The 23,464-nt window shown below is 39.6% G+C and overlaps 1 protein-coding gene across 2 annotated transcripts in view; it reads right to left on the reverse strand.

The window, feature by feature from the left end:
• The window catches only part of CACHD1 (cache domain containing 1), a 219,910-nt gene that overhangs the window by 120,491 nt on the left and 75,955 nt on the right, over positions 1-23,464 (reverse strand). For both annotated transcript variants that reach the window (XM_003784248.3, XM_012801646.1), the window contains one exon: positions 16,220-16,282. In XM_003784248.3, the coding sequence (XP_003784296.1) occupies positions 16,220-16,282 (63 nt within the window). Of the gene's footprint in view, positions 1-16,219; positions 16,283-23,464 lie in introns of those variants that run through there.

Here is a 23,464-nt window from a genome sequence, read left to right on the forward strand (position 1 = left end):
TCCCAAATATTTCATCTTCTTTGGCACTACTGTAAAAGGAATAGAGTCCTTGACTGTTTTCTCAGCTTGACTATTGTTGGTCATAAAGGCTACAGTTTTGTGAGTATTGATTTTGTAACCTGAGATGCTGCTGTACTCCTTGATCACTTCTAATAGTTTTGTAGTTGAATCCCTGGAGTTTTCCAGATATACAATCATATCATCTATGAAGAGTGAATGTTTGATCTCCTCTGACCCTATATGGATAACCTGGATTGCCTTTTCTTGCTTGATTGCGATGGTTATGACTTCCATTACAATGTTAGAAAGCAGTGGAGACAATGGGCAACCTTGCCTGGTTCCTGATCTGAGTGGAAATGATTTCAGTTTAACTCCATTCAAGACAATATTGGCTGTGGGACTGCTGTCGATGGCCTCTATCAGTTTAAGAAATGTCCCTCCTAGACCAATTTTCTTAATTGTTCTGATCATGAAAGGATGCTGGATATTATCAAAAGCTTCTTCTGCATCAATTGAGAGAATCATATAGTCTTTGTTTTTTATTTTGGTTATGTGATGAATTATATTTATAGATTTACATATTGAACCAGCCTTGAGACCCTGGGATAAAACCCATGTGGTCATGGTGTTTAATTTGATATGTTGCTGGATTCTGTTTGCCAGGATCTTATTGAACATTTTTGCATCAATATTCATTAGTGATATTGGTCTATAATTTTCTTGTTGGGTCTTTTCCTGGTTTGGGGATCAAGATGATGTTTGCTTCATAGAATGTATTGGGTAGTATTCCTTCTTTTTCTATATTTTGGAAAAGGTTAAGTAATATAGGTACTAGTTCCTCTTTAAAGGTTTGATAGAATTCTGATGTGAAGCCATCTGGTCCCAGACTTTTCTTTTTGGAGATTTTGGATACCTGATGCTATTTCAGAGCTTGATATAGGCCTTTTCCACATTTCCACTTCATTTTGGCTAAGTCTAGGAAAGTGCCATGCTAGTATTGGTCTATTTCCTTCAGATTTTCGTATTTCTGAGAACAGAGTTCCTTGTAATATTCATTAAGGATTTTTTTTTTAAATTTCTGAGGAGTCTGTTGTTATTTCATCTTTGTCATATCTGATTAATGAAATTAGAGATTTTACTCTTTTTTTCCTGGTTAGGTTAGCCAAAGGTTTATCATTTTATTGATCTTTTCAAAAACCCAAGTTTTTGATTTATTGATCTGTTGCATAGTCCTTTTGTTTCCAATTTCATTTAATTCTGCTCTAATTTTGGTTATTTCTTTTCTTGTGCTGGCTTAGGATTGGAATGTTCTTCCTTTTCCAGTTGCTTGAGATGTCCCATTAAGTTGTTAATGTCCTCTCTTTCCGTTCTCTTGAGGAAGGCTTGCAATGCTAAAAACTTCCCTCTTAGGACTGCCTTTGCAGTATCCCAGAGGTTCTGATAATTTGTGTCTTCATTACGATTTTTTTCTAAAAATTTGGTAATTTCCATCTTAATCTCATCTATGACTCAGCTGTCACTCAGCATAAGGTAGTTTAGTTTCCATGTTGTTATATGAGTATGCAGATTCCTGTTGTTATTGAGTTCAATTTTTATTCCATGATGGTCCGAGAAGATGCAAGGAATAATTTCTATTCTTTTAAATTTGCTGAGGTTAGACTTGTGACCTAACATGTGATTAATTTTGGACGATGTTCCATGGGCTGATGAGAAGAATGTGTATTCTGTTTTTTAGGATGGAATATTCTATAGATGTCTGTTAAATCCAATTGTTGAATGGTTAAGTTTAAGTCTAAAATTTCTTTGCTTTGTTTTTTATTGGAGGATCTATCCAACACCGCCAAAGGAGTGTTAAAATCTCTGTTATGGTGCTGGAGGTAATCAAGTTGCTCATGTCTGTTAGAGTCTTGCTTATAAATTGAGGTGCCTTTTGGTTGGGTGCACTGAAATTTCATCATGTTGAGTGTTACCCTTAACAAATATGAAGTGACCATCCTTATCTTTCCTTACTTTTATTGGGTTAAAGCCTATTGTATCTGTGAATAAAATTGTAACACCTGCTTTTTTTTCTTATTGCCATTTGCCTGAATTACAGATGACCATTCTTTCACCCTGAGTCTATATTTATCTTTTAAGGTAAGATGAGATTCTTGTATGCAACAGATATCTGGCCTGAGTTTTTGTATCCAGTTAAACAATCTGTGCCTCTTTAGATGACAATTTAAGCCATTCACATTAATTGAGAATATGGATAAGCCTGGTAGGATTTTGGGTATAGAATTTTGTAAAGTCCAGTGGACATTTGTAACCCTTTCGCCATTGTAGATTTACTTTGGTGGTAGAGGATTTTGCTGGTCATGATAGAGGATAGGTCTGAAAATATCCTGGAGAGCTGGTTTAGTTATGGTGAATTTCTTCAACATGTGAATGTCATTAAAGTATTTAATTTCTCCATCATAAATGAAACTCAGTTTAGCTGGATACAGGATCCTAGGTTGAAAATTATTTTGTTTTAGGAGCTTAAAATTCGATAACCACCCTCTTCTAGCTTGAAAGGTTCTAGCAGAGAGATCTGTAGTCATTCTAATATTCTTCCCCTTGTAGGTTATGGTTTTCTTATGTCTGGCTGCTTGCAGAATTTTCCCTTTCATATTAACTTTGGCAAAGTTCATTATAATGTGTCTTAGAGATGCTTTATTTGGGTTGAGTCGTGCCTGGGATCTGAAACTGTCTGCTAGCTGAATTTCAGAATCTCTTGCCATGTTTGGTAAGTTCTCCTTGATCATCTCAAGAAGTAGGGCATCTGGGCCTTTTAAAGCAACCTCGTTGCCTTCAGAAATTCCTATAAGGTGAATATTAGTTTTCTTCCAATTATCGCAGAGCTCTCTGAGAGAATGATCCATTTTTGCTCTCCACTTCTCTTCCTCTTTGAGCATATGGGAGTGTTCAAAAGCTTTGTCTTCAATGTCAGAAATCCTTTCTTCTGCCTGCTCCATTCTGTTACTGAAGGATTCTACTGTATTTTTCAGATCTTTGAGGGCTGCAAGTACTTGTCTCAATGTGTGAAAATCTTTAGTAATTTTGTCTTTGAATTCATTAAATTCTTAAGACATCTTTTGAAATGCTCCTTAAATTTCTAATTCCATTTTTGCCTCCATTCTGTTAATCTTACTTGCAATCCAAATTCTGAATTCAGTTTCTGACATCTCAGCCATTTGTTTATGAAAGGTATCTTCTGGTATGTCCATCTTGTCATTCCTTGAGGGAGGTGATCTACTCTGATTATTCATGTTGCCAGAGTTTTTCCACTGATTCCGCTCAATGATTATTTTTTACTGTTTGGCTAGATGAGCAGATAAGGTGAAATTGGATTGGGGGCTCTTGGAGTAGTGATTAACCAGCCCTTTGCCCAAGAGCTGGACTAGTGACTCCAGGTTTTCCCCTACAGCTTTGCAAAGGACCTGTACAGTACTATGGCCTGAGATACTGGTGACTTGCTTATTGTGGTGGGGCTAAGTGGCTCTGTCTTGTTTCAACTAGTCTCTGTCCAATCCTAGTGAATCAGTAACTCTGGCTGTGGAGAAATACAAGCAACTAAGACACCCCACCCCTACAGGCAACAACTGGAAAAGGAAAATCAAATCTTCCCACAACAACATAACCAGGGTACCACCTTGGATGGTCCTCGGGTGATTGGTCCAGTTCAAGAGGTTCAAATCAATTGTCCCAGTCAGCACCCAGTCTCAAGTGGGAGAGTTCAAAAGGTCTCCAGCAACTAAACAGCAAGGTCTGCTAGCAGCTCAAGTATGACTCATTTTGGTGCTCCATGGAGTCAGAAGGGCCCACCTACCAAATGAATTAGTCTGGGAAGGTTGATGTCTCCTTCCCCACCTTGCACCTCTGTCACGCCCAGTCACTAGTAACCCCACAGGGCTATGATCCAGTTCCTCCAATGAGCAGATATACCAGGGGTTTGTGCCTGCCTGAGTCACTGGGAGATCTATGTCTCCTTGGCCAGGCTGCCGTATTCTGCCACCAGCCAGCAGGGGCAGCCAAAGCCTGACTACCTAGGATGCTTAATGGAGGCTGAGGAGTTTCACTCAGTTTCAGCCCTACCCCCGATTGACGTGGCTGCCACTTATATTCTCCCAGAATTTGTGTTTCTGTCCTGGCTGTATTCCCCTATGGGCCAGATGCTGTTTGAATTCACAGAAACTGCGACCCAGCCCTGCCCTGTGCCACTACTGCTGTGCCAATTCTCATGGAGCTGGCATCTCAGTTTCCTCTGCACTCTGTGTTGTGGTAGGTGTCGTTAGAGCTCACAATCAGCTCTCAGTTCCTGCTCTTCCCTGGGCTGCTGCTGCTGCTGCCACATCTGCTTTTGTCCCAGCTATGCTTCCCTGGGGGATGGTTGCATCTTGGGCTCACAAAAACAGTAATTCTGACTCAGCCCTGTCCTAAGAGTATGCTGCCTCTGCGCACTCATGGATTCTATTCTCCATCCCCACTGTGCCCCGCCCAGGCAGGTACCACCTCAGGCATACCCTTTGCTCATGGGGCCTGCATTTCAGTCCCAGATCTGATGCTCGTGGCTGCCATGGGAGCAGAGGCCGAGCTCCCTCTGCTTGCTAAGAGAGGTGAGAAGTATTTCTCCAAACCATCACCAGGGGTGTGAACCATATTGTTCCCACCACTGCCTCTCCTGTGCTGCACCTTGGGGCACCATCTCTCCTTCTCCCACACCCATGCCGCAGATTCAGCACAGACTTGTAACAGCCCACGCTCTGTCCACACCTCTCAAGAAAATGCCCAAGAATCTGGACTCCATGGGTGACAGGCTTCCAGTCCACAGGGTGAGAGTGGAGGGGAGTGCTGGTAGTTCAGAACTGCGGGTAGCGTATATGTTCAGTTTTATGCCTGGCAGGAGAGTGCCATGGCACACTAGTGGGCCTTCTCTGGGGAAGGAGTTCTGGTTTTAGAGGGTTTCTCCTGTGGGATAAAATAGGAGGAGTTCTACACTTTGCTTGCTTGTTTGTAGAAAGTATACTGCGAGCCATTCTCATGGGGGAGGGGACTCCCATCCACTTGGTGATGGGTTTTGTAGCTATTGTTTGTTTCCTTGGGGTCACAGCTCACCTCAGCAGAGGTGATGTGCCCTCTTCAATCTTCTCTCTTGGCTTAGCTCTAAACCATCAGCTTGCTTGCTAAACTTCTGTCCTTTAATTCTCCTTCTGGACAGGAGCCTCTGTGTAAAGCTGGCTCCAGTCGGCCATCTTGCCTCCTCCCAGAGCTATTTTTTTAAAAAAAAATAGGTGCCAACTGCCATGTTCTGCTACAGAGCACCTTTCTTACCCTATGAATAAAAAGATAATTTTGTGGGGTGGCACCTGTGGCTCAAAGGAGTAGGGTACCGGCCTCATATACTGGAGGTGGTGGGTTTAAACCCAGCCCTGGCCAAAAACTGCAAAAAAAAGGGATAGTTTCATGCATGGTCTACATCTGGACCTTGTACCCAGGTGGACATAGCTCATTGCTTTAACCTTGTCTGAATTCTTCATGAATGGGGCCTTTAGTTTATAGTTAAGTAAAAGACGAATTTGGAGATTAACACTTGCTAAGTCTCATTTTCTTATAAAACACTTTACAGTGTTCCCGTGGATGATATCTGGTAAAATGAAACATAAAATTTTAAACCTTTTAGGTACAATCCTCATTATTAAAGAACAATTCATAAAATCTTTCTACCAGGATATATTTTAAATGCTAGAGTGTTTCGAAACATTAAATATCAGAAAAATTTTTAGATCCCTGAACTGTATGTGTGCAGGGCAAAATCCAACTAAGGATAAACTTAGATGAAATTTGAGGTGCTATCCAAGAGACAAATTAGCAATCTGAGTCCACTCAAGTTAACTGCCAAGTACAACAAACAACAAGAAAAGCACTTCTCACAGGAATATAACAGAATTCAGAGTTTTTCACATGAAGATACATCTTAAGTTTTTTGACACATAGTACTTAGAAAATGGAAAGTATAACTAATTCTCAAGAGAAAAGACAGTCAACAGACATGAACTTCAAACAATTTTTAGATGTCATATCAGTAGATAGAATTATAAAGCAGCTAATATGACCATGCTCAAGAATGCAAAGAAAAGTCTGCTTGTAGTGAATGAAAAGACAGAGAAATCTCAGGAGAGAAACAGAATCCATTACAAAGAAAACGAAGGAAAATCCCACAGCTAAGAAATATGAAAATATCTAAAAATGTGAAAACATTTCTGGATAAGTTAACAATAGAATGGAGATAAGAAGAGTAAACTGTCTCTACCTAATTTAAAGGTCAGGGAGGAGAAAGTAAAGAGAAGGATGATGGAGAAGGGGCTGTCCAGAGACCTGCAGCAGCAGGTCAAGGCTCCAGCATACCTGTACAGAAAGTCAGGGCTCCAACACACCTGTATAGAAAGTTAAGGCTCCAGCATACCTGCACTTACCTGGAGTCCCAGAAGGGGACCAAAAATAAGATAGAAAAAATATCTGAAGAAATCAGTCTCAAGTCTCCAAACGTGATTGAAAGACATAAATTTACAATTTCAGAAAGCCCAACAAACACCAAGCAGGATGAATATGAAGACTGCTACATCTAAGGCAGACATAGTCATAGTCAAATTGCTAAAAACCAAGAAACAGAGAAAAATTTTAGGAGTAACCAGAATCTAAAAACAAACACACATACCCCCACGCATACAGGATAACAACTTTCATTGCCTTGACATCAGAAACTGTGAAGTCTACTGGGCACAGTGGCTCATGCCTGTAACCACAGCTACTTGAGAGGATAAAAGGTTGGAGGATGGCTTGAGATAGGAGTTCAAGACTAGCCTTGACAATATTGTGGATTCCAGCTCTAAAAAAGAAATTTATAAATCAGTTGGGTGTGGTGACAGGTGCTGACAGTCCCAGTTACTTGGGAAGTGAGGCAGGAGGATGGCTTAAGCCTGGGAGTTCCAGGCTGCAGTGGGGTATAATGATTGCACTCTAGCCTGGGTAACAAAACAAAACATCCTCATAAGCCACAACAAACTATGGAGTCCAACAGTCAGTGGAACATTTTTTAAGGGTTAAAAGAGAAAAATTTGTCCATCCAGATTTCTATTTTTTCCTCTTAAAAAAGAAATCTTTTAAGAGAAAAGGCAAAATAAAGATATTTCCTGAGTATATAAAAATGATTACTAAGAGAATCTGTCACCAGGATGTCCACACTACCAAAAAATTTATATGAACTTTTTTAGACTCCATATTAGTTGGGATCTTTAGAAAGAAATGAAGAGTTCTAGAAATAGTAAGTATGTGAGGAGATATAAAATTCAATATTTTTTCTTTTAATTTCTTCAAATATAGCATTTTAAAGTAAGAGCTATAACATTGAGCTGTGCAGTTTTTAATATATGTAGATCTAATAGATATGGTAACTCTAGCTGCAGAAAGGATAGTGTTGGGAAAATGGACCTATTAGGTTGCAAGGGTTCTAGATTTTATGTGAGCGATTCTCAACCTGTGGTTCATGACCGGCAGGAACTGTATTAAAGGGCCACGGTATTAGGAAGGTTGAGAACCACTGGTTTATGTGAAGAGCTAGAATGTGAATTTTAAGTAGTCTGTAATAAGTTAAGGATGCATATTTTAATTCCTAAAGCATATACTTAAAATATACAAAAAAAAAGTAGCTAAAAAAGCTGAAATAGATTAACATTAAATTCAAAAAATACTTAAAAATTCAAAAGAGGGTGGGGAATAGTGACTAAGAAAATAAGAATGAAGAAAAATACAAAACAGATAATAAAACATCTGATCCAAACTCAACATCAACAATCAGACTGAATGTTAATTGACCAAATAACCCACCAAATACTCCCAATTAAAAGGCAGGAAATTTCTGAATAGCTTTTGAAAAGCAAGTCTCAAACTATATGTTAAGACAAATTTTCAACACAGACTTTGAAAGTAAACACTGTGAAAAAGTATAAGAGGGCCCAGTTGCTACATCAGCATCCAGGATAATAGACTCAGAGAAGGAGTTTTTTTTGTTTTGTTTTTTGTTTTTGAGACAGAGTTTTACTCTGTGCCCAGGTTAGAGTGCGGCATTTATCATCATGGCTCACAGCAACCGCAAACTCCTGGCCTCAACAGATCCTCCTGCCTCAGCCTCCTGAGTAGCTGGGACTATAGGCACCCGCCACAATACTCAGCTAGTTTTTCTATTTTTAGTAGAGATGGGGGTCTCATTCTTGCTGGGGCTGGTCTGGAACTCCTGATCTCAGAGGATTCACTGGCCCTGGCCTCCCAGAGTGCTGGGATTACAGGTATGAGCCATCACTCTCAGCCAGGGAAGGAATATTATTAACAGAGATAAAGAACAACATTCCATAATGTCATAATTCACAAGTCATTAGAAAGACATGGTAATCTTAAATGTCTGTGTCATTAATATGAAACCCTAAAACTTACCAGGCAAAAATGGACACAATTAAAGGAAAAAAATACTTGTATGTAATTTCACCATTATCATTGAAGATTTTAACATTGCTTTTAGAAAATTATAGGAGTAAACAAAATAAAAATCAGCCTACACATAAGTGATCTGAATACTCTCAACCACACCTCCAAAGAACACCTCCAACTGCAGGACACACACCTTTTCAAGTTCATTTGGCACTCTAAGCACAGATCATATGTTGAGCTGTAAAACCCAACTCTCTAAACTGAAAAGGAATGAAATTACACAATGTATGTTTTCTGACTGCAATGGAGTTAGAAATTAATAAATAACAATAAGATAATAAAGACCTTGAATGCTTTAGAAATTGAACAACACACTTCAAAGTAATCCATGGGTCAAAGAGGAAATCACAGAGAAAATTAGAAAATGTTTAAAATGAAATGATAATGAAAATATATCTCATGTAATTTTGTGATACAGAACTAAAGCAGTGCCTACAGAAAATTTTATAGCATTAAATGCTTCTATATTAAAAAAAAGATAAAAATCAATGATCTAATATTCCAACTTACAAATCTAGAAAAAAGAGCAAAGTTAACTTAAAGTACATGGAAGGAAATAATAAAGAATGTGAATTTGTAAAATAGAAAACAAACAAGAGAAAATAAAGGAAGCAAATTCATTTCTTGAGTGATAAGTTATCACTACCACACCTGCCCAGCTGTTCTCTCTCTGATTCTGTCTAGCTACACAGCTATCTGCTCTTTTCAAAGAACTAGCCTTGTTCAGTCTTAGTGGTTTTGCTTTATTATTCTTATTCTGGCCTATAGATATTAAACAGATAATAAAAATATTATAAATATCTTTATTCCAACAAATTTGACAACTTAGATGAAAAGGTCAAATTTCTTTTCTTATTTTTGCAGTTTTTGGCTGGGGCCAGTTTTTGAACCTGCCGCCTCTGGTATATGGGGCAAGTACCCTACCCCTTTGAGCCACAGGCACTGACCAAAAGGACAAATTTCTTTTTAAAAAGAAAATCAGCTTAGGGCAGCACCTGTGGCTGAAAGGAATAGGGTGCCGGCCACATAAACCGGAGGTGGCTGTTTCAAACCCAGACCTGGCCAAAAACTGCAAAAATAAATAAATGAATGAATGAATCAGCTTGCCAAAACTGATGCAAGATGAAACCACAAATCTAAAAAAAAAAAAAAGAAAAAGAAAGAAAGAAAAACCCCTGCCTATATCTACTTGAAAAATTGGATGCTCAAAAACCCTGCTCATACAGAAAATGCTGAGTCTAGACAGTACCCTGGTGAATTCCATCAAATATTCAAGGATGAAATGATACCAGTCTTATTTTCTTTCAGAAAGTAAAGAAGGAAGGATTATGTCCAAACTAGTTTTATAAAGTCAGTACTCTAAAACCAAAAAGTGACAAGTGATACGGAAAAAGTAAAATGTAGAAAAGAAGACCATCAGGAGTACAGAGAGCAGGTGGGCTGTAGCTTTACACACAGTGATCACCGCACTGAGGAGCTGACACTGCAGAAGACCTGAGATGGGACCCACCTGTGCAAAGGCCTGGGCAGGAATGTGCCACAAAAGGCAAGAAGGCAGGCGCGGTGTCTGGAAGACCCAAGACCAGGGATATCAAGGAAGACAGAAAGGGTCCACTATTCAATTGCAAGGAAATGAGGACCCCAACCCCCAAATCACCAAAGCGGCAGTCACTGGTGACCTTGGTAGAGCCAGAAGCTTTACTGGAGTCAGCTTAAGAGAAAACGGCAGGACTTGGCCTAATGAGAACAGATGCCTCTTTCAATGGGCTGTGCTTCAAAGAGGGAGAAAGAAATGGGCAGTCAGTAGTTGGAGAGGAAAGATGGCTTAAGAGGGGTTTTATCTGAGACAGGTGAACACATTTACATGTGGCGAATATGAACCAGGAGAGGTAAAAACCAACAAGGTAGAAGGGACAGCAGGAAATCCAGAGGAACGCCCTCGTCCAGCACGCAGGCCCATCTCCTGCATACCATCCTCCCACCTCATTGGCCCATTTCGGAAGAATTCTGAGTCCCCTAGAACCAACACTGCCTGCAATTCAGTGGTTTCTGAAAATTCTGAAAATATACTTGCCACTTCATAGAGTAAATTATTAATAATTACTAGAGCGTTTGCTCTGAAATAAGTCTCGGGCAGCTGTGATCCCATCGCTGACCCTGTCAAGCACCCAGCAGCTCTCCCCCTTTGTTTTTTTCATTGCCTTGTATTTTACAGACCATATTTTGCTACTTTCTGAAGTACTTGCTCAAAAAATTATTTTTCTTGATTCAGTTTCAACTTCATATAATGAGTTTATGTGTGCAGACTTAATTCTTAAAGTGCTCAGAAAACAGTGTCCCTGGGCAGTGCTCCACCCAGACTGTGTGCATGGGGATTTAATTTTTCCGAGGCTGCTGCCATAGTTTCTTTGGCAGCAAAACTACATATAGTGAACTAATTAAAGATTTAAAATACATTGTTAGGGAATCTAGACCCATACTCTGAAGGTTAATTTAAAAGAAATGAGGAAGGAAAAATATATACCACAGAGAATTTTGTGGTGAGAGTCAAGAATCACTAAATGTTTTTCTTAGTGTTAATTACTTTGCTCTCCTAACCAGAGGATATTAACAACACATTAGGTGTTCTGCCAAGTTATATAGTGTGTGCAAGTCAGGTCCAAGTGAGGGAGGAGGGGAGACACCATGGGGTCTTATTTTCATTGATCCAGAGGAGAAATGACAAACAACTTATGTCAGAATTCCAGATAGCACAAACATGCAAAACCCAACCATAAAGAAATAGCCCCTTCCACCTGAAGATTATGAGCTAAAGTTAATAGCACAAAGATCAATCATCTGCTGTGAATAACTAACCTGTTTCTGGCTTATCAAATAAATCCTATAAGCAGTTATAATTGTTCTTATAATTGGTAAGAGGCTAATGGCATAAATAGGGGTTAAAAAAATAAAAATCACTGTTAGGAGCACGGAGTTCTTCAATGACGTGAGGCAGGAGGTTGGGAAGGAGCCTGTGCCAGCCCTCCTCTCTCCTGAGTATCGGCAGAATCTGAGGATCTGGGGGTTCCATGTGAATGTCAGCACACAGCACCAGGGACTGGAAATAACTTGGGGCTTAGTTAAGATGGAAAGGGCAGTGCTACCCGCTAGATGCCCAAACGTGCTATGAGACTCACCACTCAGATAACATGGTGTTGGCATAGCAATGATTAAAGAGCCAAGTGAGACCAAATTAAACTCACACATACATGGAAATTCAATCAATGATTGAAAACAAATGACAAACAGATAGACTGTTCAATACCTAGCGATAAAACACTGGGAGTACGTACAGGGGGAAAGAAATTGGATACCTCCTTCACATCTAGCAGCAAAAATCAATTCCAGGTGGATGAAAGTCTTAAGAGAGGCAAAATTTCTGAAGACAACACAGGAGGAAACCTTTATAACGTTAGGGAAAAAAAATCAAGAAGGAAAAGATTGATTTTAAAAGCTGACTTAATTAAAATTAAAATTTAAAAAATTCTTTAAAAGGTAGGAAGAGATGAGAAGACAAATCAAAAACCAGGAGAACAAATCCACAAAGCACAGACCAGCCTGTCTAATACAGCACTACCAGCCATGTGTTGTTATTTAATTAAAACTAAATAAAACTTAAAATTTAATTATCAGTAGCTCTGGACACATTTCAGGTCCTCGTATCACACATGAGTAATGGCTGATCTTTTAGGCACCACAGATATGGAACATCTTCACCCACAAAGTTCTCTGGACAGCACTGGTGTAGTGCATACACAGCATTCTGAAACTTCTGAACTAAGGCTGGGTGCAGTGGCTCACATCTGTAACCCCAGAACTCTGGGAGGCCACGACGGGTGGATTGCTTGAGCTCATGAATTTGAGACTAGCCTGACTGAGCAAGAGTGAGACCCCATCTCTACAGAAACATTGTATTTTACAGACCATATTTTGCTACTTTCTGAAGCACTTGCTCAAAAAATTATTTTTCTTGATTCAGGTTCAACTTCATATAATGTGTTTGTGTGTGCGGACTTAATTCTTAAAGTGCTGAGAAAACAGTGTCCCTGGGTAGTTTTGGAAAATGGAAAAAAAAAAAATCAAAACTGAGGCAAGAGGATCGCTTGAGCTACGAGTTTAGGTTGCTGTAAGCTATGACTCCATGGCACTTTACCCAGGGTGACAAAGTGAGACTCTGTCTCAAAAAACAGAAGAACAAACAACAACAACAACAACAAAAACTTCTAAATTAAACTTTTTAAGAAAGGAACAAAGAACATTTACAGATATTTAATAGAACAATAACTTTTTTTTTGTATGAACATGCAAAGCCTTTCAACCTCATTAGTAATCAGAATAAAACAAATGAACTCATTAGATACAACTTCAGTTCCCCCAAATTGGCAAAGGATTAAAATCTAGTAAACTGAGCACTGAGGAGAGGTCAGCATATTTCTCATACACTGTGTGGGGAGGGGCCACTGTGGAGCTTCCTGGCATCACCCTGCCTTGTGGGGCATTCTGACCCCAGCACTTTTGCCTGGAGACAGGGTATGCCCCCCACCACTTAGGACACTTGGAAATATGTGTGGAGACACACAAGGCACAGGGACAATGAAGTTCCTGCAATCAAAAAGAGTATTCCATCTGACAATATAGGGTATGTGGAGACACGAACAAAAATCAAAACACTGGAAGCACCCCAGACATCAGCTATAATAACTGAAAATAGATGAACCCTACATGCAGATATTCACATGGCACTTCTAAGCAACATGATACTGAATAAAACTAGCAAGACATGTGAGTGTAAACATATGCTTAAAATTTACATAAAAAACAAAAATAGCTGAAATAAAAATTAATTTGAGGATAACTAAATCAACTACTAGCTGGGGTATTCAGCAAACTAGCTAGGATACTTGGCCTTTCTGAATATTGTCAGTAATAACACTGCCACCGACCTCAGGGTCCAGAGTGTCTGGGCAGTAATTATTAAAGTTGAAAAGTATGAGGGCAGGCCAGGCATGGTGGCTCACACCTGTAATCCTAGCACTCTGGGAGGCCGAGGAGGGTGGATTGCCTGAGCTCACAGGTGTGAGACCAACCTGAGCCACACAGCCAGGCCTGTCTCTAAAAACAGCCAGGTGTTGTGGCAGATGTTTGTAATCCCAGCTACTTGGGAGGCTGAGGCAAGGGAACTGCTTGAGCCCAAGAGTTTGAGGTTGCTGTGAGCTATGATGCCATAGCACTCTACGAGGTCAACAAAATGAGACTGTCTCAAAAAAAAAATAAAAATGAGAGAGTGAGAAATATGAAGGATCTCTGGGTGCTCACTATAGAATGCGAAATCCATTATTCAGTTCAACACACATGGGTACCATGATGATGAAATAATAGTAAATATGGAGTAAATATGTAAATATTTGCTTTTAGTATTGTTGTTCTAGTGACCAGAGTACTGAAAAGATTTGGAAATAATGGCATAGAAGAAATTGGGACCTGAACACTAAAATTTAGGCTGAATAATTATGGCAATGACACAAGCATCTCCATGTACTAGATGGAAAAGAGACATAAACCCTATTTGTTCAGGGTTCTTGCACAGGTAAACAGAGGGATGGATGGGAGAGAAGTTAAAAGTATTCTGTTTAAATTTAAGAATGAACTTTTTGACACAGAGCAGACTATGTGGTAATCCTACTGCACCTGAACTGTGCAGGTGACGGTGGAGTTCAACAGAGACTCATGTTTCAGATGGATACATGCATTTTTCAAATTAAGTAAATAAAATTCTAAAATAAATTTAAATAAATTTACAATAAATAAAAAGACAGATTATGTAACTTTGTATTAAACATTTCAAAAACTAGCCCTCCTGCCTCAAGTCATAAACTGCAGGTAACAAGTCTCCCTCATCTATACCAGGACACCCCTCCCTCAGCAAAGACCAGGGCAGTGTGTGCAGAAACTGCCCAGCACCAGTATTCTGTGAGTGCCGTTCAGCTGCTATGATGTCAACAAATTATTATTAAAGGCTTCCAGACTTGTTCATAGTTAGATAAATAAAATAATGACATCAGTGCAAGAAAAGAAAACAGCTTTCACGTTTGGAAACAACCAAAGCAAGAACTTGTACGTGTTACTTCAAGGAAAGCAGTGAAACTGACATCTCTGGATCACGTTTTTTAAAATGTTATCAAATAGCCTTTGGCCTCCCAAAGAGATTCCCTAAACACACTTTGTTTAGAAATCTTCTTCCATAAAACCTCATTCAAATTTCATAATTTTGACTTTCTAGCTTGCTGGAATAAAAATTAGACAGGAATTATGAAGAGAACACTTGGTACAGCAAACCCCATCATATTCACTACAATTTTGAGCCATTAGCTTTTAAAAATATCTAAAGCTAAGAAAAAGCATATAGACGTAACTATTTACATCCTGCAGAAACCAATAATCTATTTACATCTGCAGAAATTTAACCTGCAGAAGCCAATAAAAAAATGCCAGTGTCTATAAATAGGAAATGCTGAGTTTCAAGATTAAATCAAGTAATTTATTATAAATTAATAACTATTCTATAAATAACTTCATTATAACAAATCTTTTCTTCTTGTATAAAACTTTTGAAGTTTAGATCGAGCCAAGTTGCTCTCCCTCAATACCAAGAACCGAAGCAGATCTCAGAGTGCTGTTATGCAAGTCAGTACGGCTGCCTGTTGGTTCTGTGGAAGCTCTCTGCTTGAGCTCTGCTGTCACCTTAGTTCTGCTTTTTACTTAAGTTTCAAACCTAGCTTCAAATTACTAGCTGATGGTCACAGAGTACAATGAAGTTGGTAGATTAGCTGAAAATAAAGCTGACTCTCTTTCCTGACCCTTCCTTTCAAGCACAGATCAATTATTTATGGCCATGCTCACCAGCACCACTTCATTTGGAGGCTGTCCATTTGAAGCCAGTTATAAATAAAGTAAATAGAATCTGGCCTCACAACTTCATGATACCACAGAGCATTGAAAGAAGATGAGAGGAAAGAAGGAAAGAAGGAAAGAAAGAATATGAGGAAAGAAAAAGAAGAACAAAAGAATCTAATATTTGATGAGCTGCTTCTATGCCAGAACACAGATAATTTCCACATAGACAATTTCATTTTATTCTCAGTTAATCAGACATCATTTCATTTAATTATCACAACCCCATAGAGCAGATATTATGTTCCCCTTTATTTAAGGTTGAGAAATTGCAGCTCAAAAATGCCAAATTGCTCATGAGACTGCAGAATAAGAAAGAAAATCAGAATTTGGCATAGGGTTTGTCCTTAGTCTAAAGTCTGGGCACTGATTTTCTACATCAAATGAAATAATTTCCAGTATTTTTAGAATATAGTAGTTCAGAAATTTTTAAAACAAAAAGGAATTAGATATTTCTAATGCATAGCATGAATAGCAAAAAGCCATCCACATAACCACCATTCCAATTGCTTCTAAGAACGTGAAGTGTGAGGCTATCCCCACCACTTGTAAGATGTACATGAAATCACACACAAACACCCTTGTGTGGAGACAGCCTGGGAAAAGCCATGAAGCCATGTCCAGCAGCTAGACACAGACAGATGGTGAGCACTCAGCAGCCTCTTACCTGTTGCACTTCGCTCTCCCCGTTGGAGATTTTCTCAGTGTAAACAAAGGAGTTGAAAATCCGCTGTAACGAAAAGAAAATGAACAGATGTTATGTTTCCTACATGAGAGCATAACTTTCTATGGGAAAGTGTGTGTGAATAAGTTGTTGTTCACAATACAAATAGAACCAAGGAGAAAAAATTTAATTAAAATGCAGTCATCTTACAGAAAGAAACCCAAATACCAGCCAAACTAAACCATGCTTATATAAGCAATAGGCAGGCTCTTCTGCAGTGAAGTAAACCAGATGTTACGCTATATTTTTCATTTTCAAAAATACATTTAATTATAGATTTCCGGAGCCCATGCCATTTTATCCAATTGGTGTAATCTGACAAAGCTGTGTTTCTCATTTAAATCCTGTACTCCCTGAATGCTGTAATTGTTTACAGACACTAAAATCTGATGCAACAGAACTCTTTAAAAAGGATTCTGGCCATACTCTCTCCCATCCATGTCTGGCCAGTACCTACCGGTATTGGCTGTCACTGTCATCGCCCAAGCACCCCCTTGGGGGCGTGACATAACAGGGCTTGCCAAATATGTTATGTCCTTCAAAGAAGATCCAGTTCTTACATGCCAGAAATGACAACTGTGCCAAGACATCAGGCCACACGGCGGCATGAGGTACACATATCCTTCTGCCGTCTCCTGCCGTGTTTGCACTCACCCCTCCATACACTGCCTGTATTTAAAATGTCTCTGCAGACTTATGACTTCACCAAAGGGTTTCATTACTAAGCAATCATAAGAGATTAACATATCACAAACTAAAAAATGAGCATCCATGCTACGTATCTGTCAGAGACACACAAAAGAAGCAGCAGCCTCATCGTTTATCTTTAAAGCTTTCAAGATACCACTGAACTATTCAGATAAGTTAGGAGTCAGACATGGAGATGTCAGCCAAAATTTCCTTTTTCCTTTCTACCCTTCTGCAAGGGTTTGTCAGCATCTGGGACAGCTTCCCAGATGGCCTAACACACCTGCATGGTTGTGATGGGAAGACTAGGGCCAAGTTAGTCCAACACTGTGTACCCATACAAAGTGCAGATGAAGAAGGGTAGGTTGCTGGAGGTGGCAGGGGTAGGGGGCAAAGTACCTTGGGAAAGACTGGGCTGGAATTATAGTCTGGAGAATTGTAATTATAAGCCGTCAAGGCACCTCCCCCATCACTCTCCAGAGGGCCACTTGCACACTCAACAGATGCTCACTGTCACTTTCTTTCCTAAAAATGATAGGAAGGTTTTCTCTGCATATTTCTAGTAGCCTCCGTTTCCCAAGTGCTGGGATTACAGGCATGAGCCACCACACCCTGCCAAGACCCTGGGAAGTTTAGTAGCTCAGCCCAAATCACCAGGCAAGGCTGGGCCTTGAGCCCCAGCAGTGTGGCTCCAGATCTGATATTCCTAACTCAACTGTCTCACAAGAACTTGCTACTCAGTTGCTTTGCACACAGCACCAGCAGCTAACACCACAACATAATGCAGATCAATAATCCCTATGTGTAATTCCAAAATTCAAAAGCTTCTGAAATCAAAAGCTTTGCATACCACATTTGTTAGCAAAATAAGATATGACCTAAACTTGTTTGCTGGTAATGCTAACCTGAACTGAGATGCAGTGTGAACTGACAGTCCTTCCTGAACGTGGTGCCCTTCCTTCTTTCTGACCAAGATCTCACATAACATATTTGATTAGGAGGTTCTGCCCCCCAGATCTTGTGGCAGTGTTTTACACATGATCAAGGGGAATTGGGACTCGGAATTCTGAAGCCATCTCATTTTGGAAAAAGGATTATGAACCTATAGACTTTCATATCTACAACTCTGAGCTCCTGATTCTCTGGGAAACAACTTAGTTCATTACACTTGATGCTTTAACCTGTGAGTCGCAACCCATAGGAACTATATTAAAGGGCCGCAGCATTAGGAAGGTTGAAAACCACTGCTTTAGAAGCTGGTCAATGCCATTACCACCACTTCATGCTCTGAGAACATATTCTGTATTTTATACAATTGATTTTCAAAAGAGTTCAGCACCAAGAGTGCATTTTTATTAAAAATCAACACAACTCATGTAATGGCTTCAGATCTTGATGAATATAGCTAATTTCTTATTCTGACTGGTAGCAGTGTTCCATCTCGGAAGTCATTTCTCAAGAGGTGACCAATGAAGGAGGAACACACTAGTCCAGCTCCACCCACTCAAGTCAACAACCACCAAGGGCCGAAATAGATGCTTCCTTCTCCTTTTTGTTAAAAGAAAGGCGAATAAATAAAGAATATGAACCAGGAAGGGTCTAAGAAGCTATTTTATTCCCTATTTTACTCATTTATTACCTTTACAGCAAGAATTACTAAGATTTTTATGTAGATCTTTTTGTGGCTTGTGAGTATATTTATAGTCTCTAACCTAATAAAGGTGAATGGGCAAAAGAAAAGTTTAAAAGTAAGAAATAAGTTTGAGATGTGAGCAGTGGTGATTCTGCAACTTACCTATTTGATACAACTCTATACCCCAGAAGTGAAAGATGATCTGTCCCATCAGAGTTTGGGGCTACCACCAAAGGAGACAATTTTTGTCTCCCTTCTTCCCCAGGAGGTAGGAATAAGAGGTGTGGAGGAACTGTGAGAACTTTAGTAAGAGGTCAGTAGGACCAGGACAAGTAACTCCTAATTTAACCCGTCAGCCACATCTGGCACCAGGTTAAAAGTTCAGGCTCAGTGTGTGACAAGATCTCAAGGCACAGAACAAATTTCCACCACACACAGGTAAACAGACAGTAATTGTCTTTCTTAAAATACAGGGCCTGCTAAGCCCAGCTAGGCTTAATACCTTTATAATTTATGATTTCACATGAATCACTGCATTCAATCCTCACAACAACCATACATGGTAGGCAAGGCGGTGATTTGAAACCACATTTTACCGATTAAAAAAATCACAGCTCAAAAGGTAGGACATATATCACAGATAAAAAACTTTAGTGCTGAGGCCTAAATCTAGGTCTTGAGTTAAAAACTGGCCTGGTTTTTAGTAAAACTACTAAACAAATTTATTCTTAGCACCTTTATTCACACTACCATATTCTGGTCAAGGTAGTCTAAGAATCCAAATACTGGCATGCCGGAAAATATGAAGGTTTGGTTTTGTTCTATCCATTCTGTTTTAAGCAAGATATCACGTCAGGGATAATTAAAGAGTCCCAGATAGGCTGGGTGTGGTGGCTCATGCATGTAATCCTTACACTTTGGAAGGCTAAAGTGAGAGGATTGCTTGAGGCCAGGAATTCAAGACCAGACTGGGCAATATGGTGAGACTCCATCTCCACAAAAAAAATCAAAAAACTGGGTGGCGCCTGTGGCTCAAAGGAGTAGGGTGCCGGCCCCATATGCTGGAGGTGGTGGGTTCAAACCAGGCCCCTGCCAAAAACTGCAAAAAAAAAAAAACAACAACTTAGCTGGCTGTGGTGGTGTGTGCCTGTATTTCCAGCTACTTGGAGGGAGCGTGATGTGGTAGAATCACTTGAACTCAGGAGTTCAAGGTTGTAGTCAGCTGTGATCCATGACACTGCACTCCAGCCCAGGGGACAAAGTAAAACCCTTTCTCTGAAAACCAAACTAAAACAAACAAACAAACAAACAAATACCAGGAGTCCCAGACAAAGGTTTTCTGTTTTATTACTTTCTATAGCTATGTGAAATCACGAAAGAAATAGAATACAGGGTTTTGAGGGGTTTTGTTTTTAATGTGATAGCCAGAAATTCAAAATGATAGACATAGCTGTCATTTTTGAGAACTTGGGGTAAAAGCTTTTCTTGGTTATTAGATGACTGGAAAAATGGAAATGGAAAGGAAAAATCTTCCTAAAACATGAAAATGATGAGTGATCACAGCAGCTCTGTTCCTTCAGTCCTTGGGATGTTTTACCCACAGTTAACAGGGTGAGGGCACAGGTGGCAGAGTGTGGGCAGTCTGCATCCCATTCCAGGTGGCCACCTGTCCTCATCCCAGCTCCATGGAGGGCCAAAGGAATTCCAGAAATTGGACTTCTCAACTTGAACACAACTGGAAAGGAGTCAGGAGTAACCTTCTTTGGTTTGCAAAATCCTTGGAAGTGAAGCCAAAGATATCACCCACCCTTGCCCATTATGCCTCCTTGTTTTTAAGTTTTCATCAAATATTGAAAGTAAAGGTAAGCTTTATTACACAGTAAAAAGATCATTAAAATACACAGCATTCTAAAAAGTTATTTTAAATAGAAACTCTTCTTTATTAGTTAAATTTGCTTCTGAAATTAATAGGAAACAATGTCTCTTCTCATGCTCATGGTAACCGAGTACTCATTTAAAGACAAAATTGGCCTTTCCCTCTTTCATACACACACTTTGAAACTGGCAGAATCTTCTAAAGTTAGTTACATGCACATCTTATGACCTAGCAAGTTCCACCCTTGGTATCCACTTAGTAGAAGTGTGATTGTATGTTCACAGGGAGATGACAAGCACAGTGTGAGCATGTTTACAGCAGCGCTATTCACAATAGCCCTGACCTGGAACACACCCAAATGCCTACCAGCAGCAGAAAATTAAACTGTGGTATATGTGCATATCATGGACTATTCAGCGATGAGGATGGTAAGCTGCAACATGCATGAACATGACGACTCTCACAAACACAATATTGGGAGAAAGCAGCCAGGCTCCAGAAAACAAAATATATACTTCCTTTTACAACAAGTTCAAAAACAGGCAGAACTAATCTACCCTATTAGAAACCAGGATAGTGTTTGCCTTTGTGGAAAAAATTAATGGAACAGGCACAGAGAGGCTTCTGGGATGCTGGGATGTCCTGTTTCTTGATCTGGGTGCTGGTTATTGGCTGCACTCGCTTGAGAATTCATCAAACTGTACACTGAAGGTTGTGCCCTTTCTATATCTATACTATACTTCTGTAAATGTACTTCAAACATATATTCTAGGCAGTGTCTTTAAAATACACTCCAGTGTTTCATATATTTTTTAAACTACATATTTTAGAAAAAGGATATCAAGAATCTATTAACTGGACTGTTGTAAGTACTCAAAGAAAAACCTAAACCCCAACCCTTAATTCACATGAAACTGGGGCTGTACCAGCAGAGCAGTCACCTAGCAATTCACAGATAAAGTCTCCAGAGCCTTCCTCAAGGCTACATATTAATTGCTCCCTCATACTTTAAGTATAGAACATTGCCATGTTATTGTATAAGCCTGAATTTTCCAGCAAGGAAAAAGGAACCTGTGTCTGACTTTCTGCCAACCTGGATGTTCTAAATGCTATGACATAATTTAATCAAATCTCCCCTTGCACAGTCCATCATTTCATCCTCTACACACTGCCTTCCTCTCTCCTCCCCCAAAGAACATGTTCAATTCAAGTAAAGCTAAAAGAGAAAGTCACATAATAATTGAAACTGAATTACAGTTCTTCCTACTTCTACTCCCAGAGAGAAAAAAGGGACAAATAGCCTGGGAAGGGTGGGCCGCCCCCACCTCTTAAGAGCCCCTCTGCTGACTCACCCTCCTAGCCCATCATTTCTTCCCTCCTAAATCTCCCAAATTAAGTGCGCCTTTTTGACAAATGGCAGGAGAATCCCTCTTTGCTGGGAGGAGAACAATTGTGAGTGTTTAATAAGATGCTGGGTCCAGACAGTCCGCCCCACTTTCACCTACAGCTCTGCCAAACGTTACTCGGTGTTGAAGCAGCAGAGCAACTCAGTGAAGAAATACGCACCTTGCAAGCCTAACAAGATTCCCTGGTCTTTGGTAAGAAAACGTGGACTGAGTTTTTATTCAAAGCTTATTCTCTAACTCTTTCTGGGTCTCTGTGTCAAGCCCACATGGCTGACAGTTCACTGGATCCATTCCTGGACTCTAGGCAGTGTGGCCAAAGGGAAGGGAAAGATAGATCCCCACTGTTACCTCAAGAAGCCAACCAACACTAAGACTAAAAGAGAAAGTCCTGTCATTTAAACAAAAAAGAAAAAAAAAATCACTGGAACGGGAATTAGTCCAACTTAATTTAAGTGTTTCAAGAAAGAAACATTACACTAGAAATGCAAACACTGTACCCTAATTGTATGGTTCCTCATATTAATCTAAAATTAAAAAAGAAAGAAAAGAAAGAAAACACATACATGGCCATGCTGTCCTCTAAACCTAATCCCATGAATAATCTTCTCCTAGGTTTTAAAGGACCTCTCTTGCCCAGATTAGACATTGTCTGATTTTTACCTCAGCCTAAGCCAAGTACTAAGGGCCTGGCAGATGTTAGAGTGTTTAACCTCTCACAGTGTTAAACATGTGGAAGCCCCAAGAAAAATGACATTCTCTGAGGAGGCTAATCATTCTGCAATCTGAGGTTAAAAAAAAATCTGTTGCTATAAATCTTAGTCACTTTTTAATCTCTGAATTTGTTCATTCTCAATAAAAATGTCCCAAGAAATTCTTTGCCAAGAATACTGAAAAGCTCACCACCAAAAACAAAAACGGAAGTAACTTAAATACCCAACAATAGAGGATTAAATTACTCTTCCACCGATCAAAAAGATACTATACAGCTACTAAAGACCTTTATAAAGAGGTCTTATAAATATTTCTGAAGCAGGATTAAATATGTAAATGTTACCCTAACTATAGTGGGCCCTCCATAGGTGACCACCGCCCCACGTTGAGCACCTCTTTATGGAGATTTAATTTTCATTGACAGACATGCACATCATGTACTCAGTGGAAGTGCCTTATGGTGGCCACCTCTGTATGTCCGTTTGTTACATTCCCTTGGGTAGTCACTGTATAGAGGTTCTACTGTGTGTGTGTGGGGGGGAGGGTACCATATACCACCACGTCAGTAGATACATGTTCAAGGGCCCAGAATGCACCCAGGTACTTCACAGCAATTATCTCATTTATATTTACAACAACCCTTAGTTACTATGTCATCTTACCGATGAGGGAATTGAGATTCAGAGAGGTTAACCTGCCTCTCTCTTGCCCAAAGTAGACCATTAATAAGTAACCCTGCCTTACTCTTAAGTTTATGTGTAGTCCTCTACGTAAAGAGAAAACTTATATAAAGTCTAGAAATTGACCAAAATAGTAACAGGCCTTGCCTGTGAATAGTGAATCTAAAATAATTTTTTCCTCTTTCCCATCTCAAA

Source organism: Otolemur garnettii, unplaced genomic scaffold, assembly GCF_000181295.1.
Source record: "Otolemur garnettii isolate 467f Iridium unplaced genomic scaffold, OtoGar3 scaffold00010, whole genome shotgun sequence".
Lineage (NCBI taxonomy): Eukaryota > Metazoa > Chordata > Mammalia > Primates > Galagidae > Otolemur > Otolemur garnettii.